Raw genomic sequence first — 12228 nt, 5'->3', positions numbered from 1 at the left:
GTATTTACAAGGCCACGAAAAGCTACGCTTGGTGGCTTTACGTGGCCTTGCAAATAGGGAGCACCACACTGTGCTGCCGGTGCGTCAAAAAAAGTGAGTCACTGGCCTGCGCATGGGGCTTGTAAATGTGCGCCAGTACATATGACAAGCTGAGTGAGTAAAAGACAGGAGACATGACAGGGAGGGGGTGGAAGAAACAAGTAGAAACAGAATATATGACATGCTGAGTGAGTGGAAAACACAACTAGGAACAGGAGAGATAATGGGGGTGGAATACACATGTAGGAACAGGAGAGATGACAGTGAAGGGGATGTAAGACACAAGTAGGAACAGGAGAAACGACAGGAGGAGTGGAAGACACAAGTAGGAACAGGAGAGATGACAGGGAGCGGGAGGAAGACACATGTAGGAAAAGTATATATGACAAATTGGGTGAGTGGAAGACACAAGTAGGAACAGGAGAAATAACAAGGAGTGGGTAGAAGACACAAGTAGAAACAGTATATATGACAAGCTCGGTGAATGGAAGACACAAGTAGGAACAGGAGAGATGACAGGGAAAAGGGTGGAAGACACAAGTAGGAACAGGAGAGATTACAGGGAAGGGGGTGAAAGACACAAGTAGGAGCAATATATATGACAAGCTGGGTGACTGTAAGACACATGTAGGAACAGGAGAGATGACAGGGAAGGGGTGGAAGACACAAGTAGGAACAGGACATATGACAAGTTGGGTGAGTGGAAGACACATGTAGGAACAGGAGAGATGACAGGGAGCGGGAGGAAGACACATGTAGGAAAAGTATATGACAAATTGGGTGAGTGGAAGACACAAGTAGGAACAGGAGAAATAACAAGGAGTGGGTGGAAGACACAAGTAGAAACAGTATATATCAAATATTCTTTATTCGATGAAAATTCATCATAAAAGAGCAATTAACAACACAATACAATGTAAAATTTCCAAACAGACGATTAATAAAACACAATTAAGCACTAGACCACTTAAGGGTAAGCACAGTCACATATCAACATGATGAAAATCCTAGCCAACTACTCTTGACTAATAAGTGGGTCAGAATGGGTTTTACAGCACCTCATGCGGGATCGCCAAGCATTGCCCAAAAATTTTGCGACTCCACAGACCATGGCAATCGAAGAGGTATCCGTGCTAAGTATCCGCAAGGCCGATACGTGGCATCTAACGCCCAAATTCTTACATAACGGCTTTAACCAGATCCTCCTAGCAACCCTGTAAGCTGGGCAAGCAAAAAAGAAGTGTGCCACTGACTCTGTAGGGGCTGCACAGCCTGGACATGATCTCATTTTGCCGACATTCTTTTTCCACCCCGAGGTATAATCGTTTACTGGGAGGATCCCAAGCCTAACCTTCAAGTAAAGAGATCTATCTAAAGGCTGCTCAATGTAATCCAAAAAAGGTTCAAAGCTCCTTGACCACTTAAAGGACAAGAAGCGCTCAGTAAGTGAGCCCACAGAACTACTAGAAAGAGTCTCCTGCTGTACTAGGTTCCAGTAGAGCTTTTTAATCACCATCTTGGGCGGAGGTGATTGGTTTGCCCATGAGTCGCTCAAACCCAAGAGCACCACCAACCGCTTCAAGTTGCTCAGCCACTTAATCCTATTATTGGTATTTAGCTGGATTAATTCATCTAGGGCAGCAGCGTAATCCTGGAGCTCCCTTGTCCTGCGCAGACGAACCCAGAAGAGTAACGGGCGTAAGCGCACTAAATCCTTAAGGGGGCGCCTGCCCATATCAGCCCTTAAGGGGAATAGGGGAGTGGAGACTGGGAGGGCTACTGCATCTCTCAAAAACTTGTTTTCGGCTCTGTCCAGCTCTGCAGTATTTTCAAACCCCCATAATTCTGAGCCATATAGAGCGGACGGGAGAACTTGGCCTTCGTAAATAGTTAGGAGCGGTGAAAGGGGTTTGCTTTTAGATTTACGATATTCACTCATAACCGCCCCAGAAGTTCTTTTATAATTTAACATCATTTTAGCCAAGTGATCCTTCCAGCTCATGCGACTATTGACCCTAATGCCCAAATAGTCATAAGAGTCTACCAGCTCCAAGGGCTCTCCATTAAGTAAAAGATTATTTCTAAATCTGGGTGAAGGTGCTAGAACCATGAGCTTAGTTTTTAGAGTGTTGATAGTGAGACCTCTATCAGAGCAAAATGCACTAAATCGGTTCAAAAGCTTTTGTAAGCCAGACGGCGACTTCGAAATTAAAATAGTGTCGTCGGCGAAGAGGAGTGTAGGGATTTTAACACCTGCCAGGGATGGAGCATCAGCTGATTCTTCTCTTAAGTAATCCACCACTCCATTCACAAAAAGAGAGAACAGCGTAGGAGCCATGACACATCCCTGGCGTACACCCCTCTTCACGGGGATCTTTTCAGTTAGTTCCCCTTGGGTGCCCCACCTGATCCTGGCATAATTCCCCTCATGGAGGTGCACGATTAAACTCAAGAGGGGACCAGGAAACCCCATATTCTCCAAAACCTCCCACAGTCTCTCACGTGGTACCAGGTCAAAAGCCATCCTAAGATCTATGAAAGCCAAGTATAAGCTACCTTTGTTGATAGTAACCGACTTCCAATAGATCGCGGAAAAGCGAAAGACCTGGTCCATCGTGCCCACCTTTTGTCGGAACCCAGCTTGAAGATGAGACAACACATGCATTTCTTCCATCCAGGTGCCGACCCTAGATATGATTACCCTGCCAACCACCTTCTGTAACACATCAATCAAACTGATTGGTCTATAGTTGGCAGGGTCGTCTCTGGCACCCTTCTTAAAGACAGTGATTACCTCCGCTCCCTTCCACGAAACTGGGACAGGGTAACCATGGGAGATGAGATTCATTATTTTTGCAATGAGTTTGGCCCATAACTCTGGGGCCTCCATAAGGAGATCTCCAGGTATCCCATCTGGGCCTGCTGCTTTCTTAGGAGTAAGATGACTAATAGCTAGCAGCACCTCAGATGGCAAAAAGGGTTCACTGACCGGGAGCGTGGGGTGGGCACTGGAGGCATAAACAGAAGGGGCAAGGGGAGTTTCTGACCCACCATAAATTGATGAAAAATGGGAATGCCATTGCTGACCTGTTATGTGGCTATCTAAAGGGCGAGAGCTATTCAACCTGGCTTTGTTGATCAGATCCCAGAACAGCGAAGAATTCTTTCCTTTGGAAGCTGTCTTGAGATCTTGCCAGCGTTGTTCTTCCCATACACGTTTTGCTTGCTCCAAGGCCCTAGCGTATTCTTTCCTGGCTACACTAACCCGGAGTTGGTTCTTTTGACGCAAGGCAATTCTAATCTCATTTCTTGTAGCTTTACAATGCGCCGTGTACCAGGGACTGTTCGATATAGCTTTGTTGTTAACCCTGCCACCACTCTTGACCTTATTATTACCTTTTAAGAGGAAAAATTCCCCAACTTTCTCTGTTAAACTATTGTACGCCTGGACAAAAAGCGTGCCCTGTAGAGGCGCTAGGTCCGGATCAAACACCCCCATTTCTGTACTCAGGTCTTCAACATACGCCCTGATTTTTATCAAATTGTGGGCCTGCGACTGGACCTTCTCCCATTTCAGTCTTCGATTTCCCTGAAAAGGTATCACCTCCTTAGTAGATCTCGGGTGCGATCTCCTCTCAGAGGTGTTCCGCCTTCCCCATCTTATCGACATGCCTAAGGGATTGTGGTCACTGTCCTGTGAAGGAGTCACCACCATATCTATTAAATCGCACCATAGTTTCGCGTCTAATAAGATGTAATCAATTCTTGACGGGCTGCTTAACCTATTAAAGGTCATAGCCCCATCAAGGTCAGAAGGAGTCCTACCATTGAGAGCCCTGAGGTTATGTTCTACGGTAAGGGAGTTGATCTGTATAACCCTAAGAGACCATTCCTTGATTGTGGGCAAAGACAGGGTCGGGATACCCCATCTAGAGTCCACTTCCTCTATACCCAAAGGATCGTCACCTTCTAGTGGTTCAAAGGTACAATTAAAATCCCCTCCCACTATAATTTTAGAGGAGGGGGGGCAAGTAGCCAATACCTGGTCTAAAATAGATATGGTACTTGAATTTAAGTCCCCTGTGGTACCTCTTGCATAGACATTAAATAGGTCAATCCTACTAATTCCCCCCTCAAAAGAGATGTGTTGGATGTCACAACATCCGGAGTCGTGAGTAATTACTTTAAGGTTCAGGGCGATCTTGATCCATACATGCAGACCCCCAGCTGGTCTACCCCTGCCCTTACTCAGGGCTGGTATGAAAAAAGTGGTGTATCCCGATTTATATAATGGAGAAACACTCCATGTTTCCTGAAATAAACATACATCGAATTGATCGATGAAGACGTTCCATTCAGGCAAGACCAACTTTCTTTGCAGACCCGCCACATTCCAAGAAACTAGATGTAAGGCTTCATTATCTCTCAAATGCAAATCTGAGGGGGTAACTGCAGGCCTGTCCAAGTCCAACATGGTTTGAATACCTATAGGTTCAGGTTGGACTTGGTGGTCTATCGTCCAGGGGATTACAACACTATTATCCGAGGGGGTAGGAAGAGGGGTGGATACATTCCCGCCACTAGCAAATCCACTTATAGTTGGTAGTCCTGTGATAGCCGGAGCAGCTCCGTGTGCTTCCATACTCCTCTCACAACCGGTGTTCTTGGGACTAAATAAACCTGTTGGCCCCCCACAGCCCCGATGGGACTTTAACCTTCAATCACAATCAGCCAGGCTAGAAAGGGCTTCAAACCTGTTCGTTAACACTAAAGGATTAGAAGGCTTCACATTGACACCTCCTCTATTAAAAATCCTATTAAAACTGGGAGGGATATAATGCCACCTTAAAGGGTCAATAACTTGTCGGGTGTGTGTGGGGCCCGAAAAGTAATTCGGCCTATATGTGCCTGATGGAGTAGGCAATAGGGAGGCTTGCTTAGATAGATCAGAAAGTGGAAACACCGATGATCTAGGGTAAAAATAGGTTAGCGCACGGGGAACAATGCCATTACTACCTATTTCGGGAGGCCACTCCAAAATGTACTTAACTACACGTGGGTCTCTAAAATTTACTACCACGATGTCTCCCGCAATGTTTTTCGTCGTACCACCCATCCAAGGGAGACGTCTCACATGTAAAATCTCACCATTACATTTCTCCTCGATAGGTCTATAACTATTGAGCCAGAACATGGTTTTGTTTTTTAACTCGCTAAACCCTTCTCTTTTGTCAACTGGTAAAGGCGGAACCCCCGTCAAAACAACCACCAAGGGTACAGCCTCGGGGGGCAGATCAACTTGTGGCACGTACTTAGATGCAAGCAGACCATTACTAGGGATTTCCCTATTTTCCCGCAAAGTAGTTGGGACAAGGTTAATCCCCCCACCCTCTTTGTCGTCTCGTATGTACACACTCTGAGAACCCCCACTTGACGACGTCACAGGCACACACTGAGACACCGCCAACAAGTTAGACGGCTCTCCCGTATCCTGAGGAAGAGTGGAGAGGTGAGGGTGGCAAATAGGTACCACCGCTGTAACTTCGGTACCACTACCAACACCAGCCTTCCCCTGCCCTGTTATTAGATTGGTTTTCTTACTTATAATGGCTTCCAGGTCCGCGAGTTTTTTCTCCACTCTTAATAAGCCTTCAATTAGTGGTGAGATAAGGGACTTAATCACCTGGCCCAGGGCATCCTGGCAAACAACCGCAGGGGAAGGAGATGACAAAGGGGCGACAGGGGTGAAGCCTGATGTTACGGAGGGCAATTCAGGTTCCAAAGCAACAGATGTCAATGGAGGAGCAGGGTTAGGAGTGTTTGTTGGTTCGACTCCTGACCCTTTAGATAAATTTAAACCTTTCAGATCGTGCTTCCCAAACTCAGAACAGGACATATGACAAGTTGGGTGAGTGGAAGACACATGTAGGAACAGGAGAGATGACAGGGAGCGGGAGGAAGACACATGTAGGAAAAGTATATGACAAATTGGGTGAGTGGAAGACACAAGTAGGAACAGGAGAAATAACAAGGAGTGGGTGGAAGACACAAGTAGAAACAGTATATATGACAAGCTCGGTGAATGGAAGACACAAGTAGGAACAGAAGAGATGACAGGGAAAAGGGTGGAAGACACAAGTAGGAACAGGAGAGATTACAGGGAAGGGGGTGAAAGACACAAGTAGGAGCAATATATATGACAAGTTGGGTGAGTGGAAGACACATGTAGGAAGAGGAGAGATGACAGGGAGGGGGTGGAAGACACAAGTAGGAACAGGAGAGATGACAGGGGGCGGACGACACGAGTAGGAACAGGAGAGATGACAGGGGACAGGCTGGATGATTAGAAGACATGCAGGGACAGGAGATGTGATAGGATGGGTGAGAAGGAACACCAGGGATGACAGGATGGGTGAGTGGAAGACACAAGTGGGAACAGGAGGGATGACAGGATGGGTGAGTATCAGAAACAAGCAGGCGGCATGACAGGGTGGACTATTAGAAGAAACGATATGTCTGAACGCCGATGAGCAAACTGTAAATTAACAGATTACGGGAAAATTACTAGATCATTCCACTTCACAGGGGCATCCGTTTTCCAGTCCTTTTTCTTCTTCAACACATCACTGAAATGTAGATCATTAGTTTAACCGAAGACAGCAACTCCCAGAATGCTTTGCTTTGTTACACGAAGGCTCAGAACCCAGATACGATATCCCTGGTGACATGGAGGGATCTGGTAACATTAACTACGTGGAGGAAAAAGGCGGACCACTCTTGTAAGGGGGAGGAGGGAATGTCCTTGGTCCCTCACTATGTTAGTGGGGGTTGGGAACTGAGAAGTCTTAAAACAGGAGCTGGCGCGATTGTAATGGAAGTGGCTTGGCAGACAGCTGGCAAGTGCCAGTGCGTAATGTTGTCATCCGAGATGGACACTACAGGACAATGGCGTTCATCACTGTGTTAACGTATTACCATAGCCCAGACACATTTATTGAAAGGCCTCATTACAATTTAATATGATGTATTATGTTTCTCTAAACAAAAAAAATCATAATGTCGTGTCTTGTGATACTCTGTCTTGTACCATTTTGCCTTCAAAATGTTCTGTTTTGCAGGGTTTGACCCTTGAAGCCTTTTTCTAAAATCCTAATCTTAAATATGCTGCAAAATCCTTTCATACTTTTCGTGGCAACTCAAACTACACAGGATGTCTGCGCCCGTGGAACATTTGGCTTATCAAGATATACAATTCTATTTTCACATTCAGGCGTCTATAGAAATGCTTAATTTGCAACACAAGTACTTTTCGTATTTTCTTTACCTGGTGGCACCATTGGGAATGAACCCACGAATTACAATTGTCTGCTCGGGTGACAGCCCTCCGAAAATGTTGGCACAGTATGGGATGGGCTGCAAAAAACACAAAAAAGCAAGAATTGCACAATCAGGCCTGGGCTTGCAGTCCATGCAGGAATGCGGGCGGGGATACAGGACTCACTCCAGGCTTAGGTTGGTGAACTCATGGGGAATGCAGCGGGGAGGTGGCACAGGAAGGGCTGCCTTCAGCATGCCACAGCCAACGCTGAAGAGAGTAGCTGAGGTGAAGGGAGGAAGCAGACAGACACACAGACATCCAACTCCTGAAGTTGCACACAGCCTCTCACAATCACATGCGCATGCACACACACACCTTCGTACTGGAGAATTGTGAGCCTTGTGGGTGATTAAATGTCTCTCTGAGAAGAAAACTGTGAAGGGTTGTGTGGTGGCATGTTGGGCTGTTCGAGTTGCCGTAGGGAGGCGTGATGGTAGTATGCCTTATTCAACTAAACTGGCTGGCCATTGAAGCAAGGAAATGGGTCAAGATAGCTTGCACGTGCTTTTTCTGGTCTTGCTCCAAGAATATGTAATGTTCTTCCTCATGAGATCAGATTCAACCCCAGTGCTTAATTTGAACTGTCGCATTTACTTGCGAGAGAGATGGTTAGTAGTTGTTTTGGCAGCGATGACAAGGGCGGTGGGTGGTGCAAGCTGCAGTGGCCTCCTGGTCAGAGCCCTGGCCCTTCATATTTGACAAATTAAGCACTGAACCCATCTACTGCCTCTTTCAAAAAACATGTCAAATGACTACTCCTGAAAGACCATCTACAGCATTAGCCCTGATACCATCTTAATCTACTTCTGTCTCCTGTTCGAATACTCTTATATACCGTTAAATTTACAGATCCCACTAGAGTGGCTGACTCCCCGTGCCCCCCCTTTTACCTTGTATGTGCCTCCCTTGGACCTTGCGGTTGTTAAGTTACTTCATATGTTCTTTTTTATGCCACTTTGTACAACGCTCTGATACCCGTAAGGTCATGTTTGCGCTTTATAAAACCTTTAAAATAAATAAATATGCAGACTGACTCCCTGATATCCATCTGCAGAAGCTGCACATAGGGCTACTCACAAACACCCAAGCACTGGTGAATTGTGGCCTCTATGGGGAATTAAACGTGTCCCTGGGAAACAGACTCTTTGGGTCTGTGTGATGACCTGTCCTGTTGGGCTGTTTGAGGTTCCATTGGTGGATGTGGTGGAAGGATGCAGACACACTCACACGGAGGCATTTACAGAAGAAATGGATCACAGAACCTTCCTCTTGATAAACCCACAAACCTGCATACATACGTACGCACACGCCGACGGAAAGCAGTTTGGGTGACTAAAAGGTGTCTGAGACAGAGCCTATTGCGGTCTGTGTGATGGTCTGTGGAGCTGTTATGGATTCTAGAAGGGGCATGGCTGATTGTGAGGTCTCTTTGAGGTTCTGTTGATGGTGAATGAGGCTCTCCTGAGGGCTATAGGATGGACATTTAGTGGCTGTATGGCTTGAGGATCTTTTAGTGCTGCATGATTGTATCTTAAAGGCACGTGCAGATCAGCTGCACCATGTGAGGTCTGGTAGTGGTTATATGAGGGTCAGATGGTGACCGTTCGTTCGTGCCCTCTCAGAGCCGGAAAGGTGCTGCCACTTCTTAGTCAATCATGGACCTATTTTTACAGTGAAGTTACTAAGCGTTTGACCGGCGCACACGTGGTGGCAAATTGTGACCCCAAGCATTGCATTCATTTACATACCCTTATAGAAGGCTTGCGGCGCACAGTAAAATTGCCCCCAGCCCCTCGCAGCCCTTACTGAGTCTTTGCCCAGAGCTGAAAATATACTTACAATGACGTTTCCAGACTGATAGCCAGGCGTGACCATTCCACCCTGGGAAAGCAGAAGAGGCACAACGTTAACATGCTGCAGACAAAGCAATCCCACCCCATTGACACCACCCTAACAGAGAGGAGTCCTGCAGCAAGCACAGGACTCTTCAATCAGGGGACAAACCCTCCATGTGGGGAACAGGATGGACACTCATGCCATAAAGGGCTGGGTGGCACACTTGGCAGAGCCTCCCCAGGACCCTGGCAGCAGGTTAGAATTCCACTGTCATTAAAAATAGACTTTTTAAAGTTGACACACTTATTGTCAAGGAGCCATGCTTTGGAAAAAAAAGGTATCTCTTGGCCCTGCAACATATTTTGTAGGGGACCATCACTTTACACCACTGTCAATATTCGCTTCCTAATCACACACTTGTGCATGGATTGCATAGATACTCTACTCCTCTCTGTGTATGGCTGAATTTCACTACCTGGGAATAACTACTCCCACATTGCCTGTATGCAGCTGCTACACCCTCTCTGTGTGCAACTAATTTTTATGTGTGTGGCCGTTTGGTCAACTTTTTGTCTGCATATGTTCTATTTATGCCTGTGTACAACTGCTTCATAGGTGTGCACAAAGTTGCACTGTGACTGTCTGTTTATGGTGGCCCTGTTGTTGGCTGTTTACATCAAATTTACACCTGGCATACATACATCTATATGATTGTGCTGGCATGCTCTGCCACTTCTCTGTTTCTGGTTGTTGTAGCTGCTCTGTGAGGGGTAGTGTGCTTCTGACGTTTGCTTCCCGTGCTGGCTGTTTCAACAGGAAAGCTTCTATGGTTTATCCAAATTAATATTCACCCTACTAGGCCTTCTCTTGACTGGATCTTGGTGGCTCAGTGGGACTAGGATGCTGTTGACTTGTAAGGTAACATGGTTCACATGGCTCTTTGAACCCCATGCGGCAAACGCACCAATTCAGGCCTGGAGTTCAAGGGAAGGACGTTGTATTTCAATATATCATGGTCAAAATATCAACCGACAACAGTATGGACTCCAGAGTAACTCCTACCACTATATGATAGAGGTCTGTAAATTAAGTCTAGATTTACTATCCCTAACTCTACATCTGCTTACCTTCATGACATAGTGGTAGTCTATATAATGGATGTGATATTTTTGCGTTCTTTGGAAATTCCAGGATGGGGGTAATTATTGTGGATTTCAAGATTTTGGGGAATAGTATGAGCAAGCTCTGTTTCTTGCCACATATTTTCCTCCATGCTCAGCCAGTGTTTCGCAGGCCCAGGTGAAAAACTCTGTAGCGCTGTGTACCTGTGGATCTTATAAACCCAGTCGGGCAGGCAACTCCCTTCATCAACCCCATCAGGAATAGCATGTGGCTGCTTTCTGTCTCATTTATATCCCGTTGCTGCCACTAACACACATTTTTCTCATCACTTGTGCAACACTTAGATTAACTTCTGGGGGGAGTAAGCATGAAAGTCAAAGTCTAAAAGTTTTGAAGTCATTCCAATTTTTTGGAAGGTTAAATTGCATCAATTTCATAGAAAGCTAGTTGAGGTGCTAAGTGCAAACCCCAGACTTATGCTTTTTACATATTTGAGTGCAAAACAAAGGGCAGAACAGAAAATGTGTTTCTGATGATTCTACACATGGGAACTGGCAGTGGAAGGAGGAACTCTGGTAGCTTTTCAAGGAGATAATGTCTGTCAGCCATTTTAAGAATACTACAGATGCTGCACAGGTGGATGTGATGCATTGAACAGACTGCTCTCTGTGGAAGACCTGGTGGGTCCTTTGTTAGGACACTTGTTCTACTCTTTTCAGGACCTTAACGTGCCCCAAAGAATCGTGATCTTACGTACGGACATCTCTGCTGGATTGTATGAAGGATTTGGCATTGTTCCCTGTTCAAATACAAAAAGAAAGAGACAGTTCTTAGTTGGCATTTACCAGCTTCTTCCTTCTGCTTTAGCCTTGCAGGAAAGCCACTAGTTCCCTTTGATCCCTCCTTTATTTCTAACCCCACACATCTTCTCAGAAATTTTCATTGTTCCTGTATTGTTTACTCTCATGAAAGGTTCTTATTATGGCCCACTGTAGAGGGCTATAGAGCAGGAGTGTAATGCAGGCACCTGCGGTGTATGGGGCCCCCACCCTCCAAGGACCCCCCCAACCTTTCAACATGGGCCCCTTCAGCCCAAGGTCAATGAATATCTGTGAGATATGGGAGACTCGGGGGCCCGTATCACATTCTGAAGGGGGGTCCCATCACTTTGCGTTACGCCACTTCTATAGTAGTCATGAAAGGCCCTCCCAGAACATGCCGCATACAGCCCTGCTCTGGTGTGCCACACTGTGGGTCACTAGGGTGCTCCCACAACCACTTGCCACCACAACATACCACACACAAACATCCAAAACAATAGAATGAACATATCACATACATTAAGCACAGCTCATATATACAATACTGTAATCTATTCCGGTGCTCCACGCCGCACAGACCACCAAAATCCACCAAACACAAACACCCGACAGAGCACTCCAGAACACATCTCATACACCCAGCACAGCTCAGCTATGCCATTCACCTGGATGGGTAACACTAGCCACCAAGATACACTACACAAACATCAAACAGAACACATTAGACAGAACATAGCAAGTGTTTCAGTTGTCAAAAAAACATAAGCACAGAGGGCCAAAGTTTTCTTTAGATCCAGTGATGCAGAAGACCGGGGTCCTCGAAGTCTAAGGCTGTCTAGTCTCATGCCTCTGCCGTCCACCGCTCCTGTGCCTTTATCTGCCTCTTACAGCTTCTTTTTCACCCCTGCCTTCTCCCTCTGTCACTGTTTTCTAATCGTTCACTTACTCCTTCTTTCCTGCATTTCCGTATTTCTCTCTCCAGCTCTTGGCCAGAGTCTACTGATGAAAAAGAAGCCAAGGATCCCTAAAATA

The 12228-nt window shown here is 46.1% G+C and overlaps 1 protein-coding gene across 4 annotated transcripts in view; it reads right to left on the bottom strand.

The window, feature by feature from the left end:
* LOC146797824 (galectin-4-like) overlaps positions 1-12228 on the bottom strand; it is a 190031-nt gene that overhangs the window by 11780 nt on the left and 166023 nt on the right. For all 4 annotated transcript variants that reach the window (XM_085625016.1, XM_085625017.1, XM_085625015.1 and 1 more), the window contains 3 exons: positions 11133-11174; positions 9257-9298; positions 7364-7452 (listed from right to left, as the gene is read on the bottom strand). In XM_085625016.1, coding sequence (XP_085481142.1) covers positions 7364-7452; positions 9257-9298; positions 11133-11174 — 173 coding nt within the window. The remainder of the gene's footprint in view (positions 1-7363; positions 7453-9256; positions 9299-11132; positions 11175-12228) is intronic.

Source organism: Triturus cristatus, chromosome 9 (assembly GCF_964204655.1).
Source record: "Triturus cristatus chromosome 9, aTriCri1.1, whole genome shotgun sequence".
NCBI lineage: Eukaryota > Metazoa > Chordata > Amphibia > Caudata > Salamandridae > Triturus > Triturus cristatus.
This window is presented reverse-complemented; position numbering and strand designations above follow the sequence as displayed.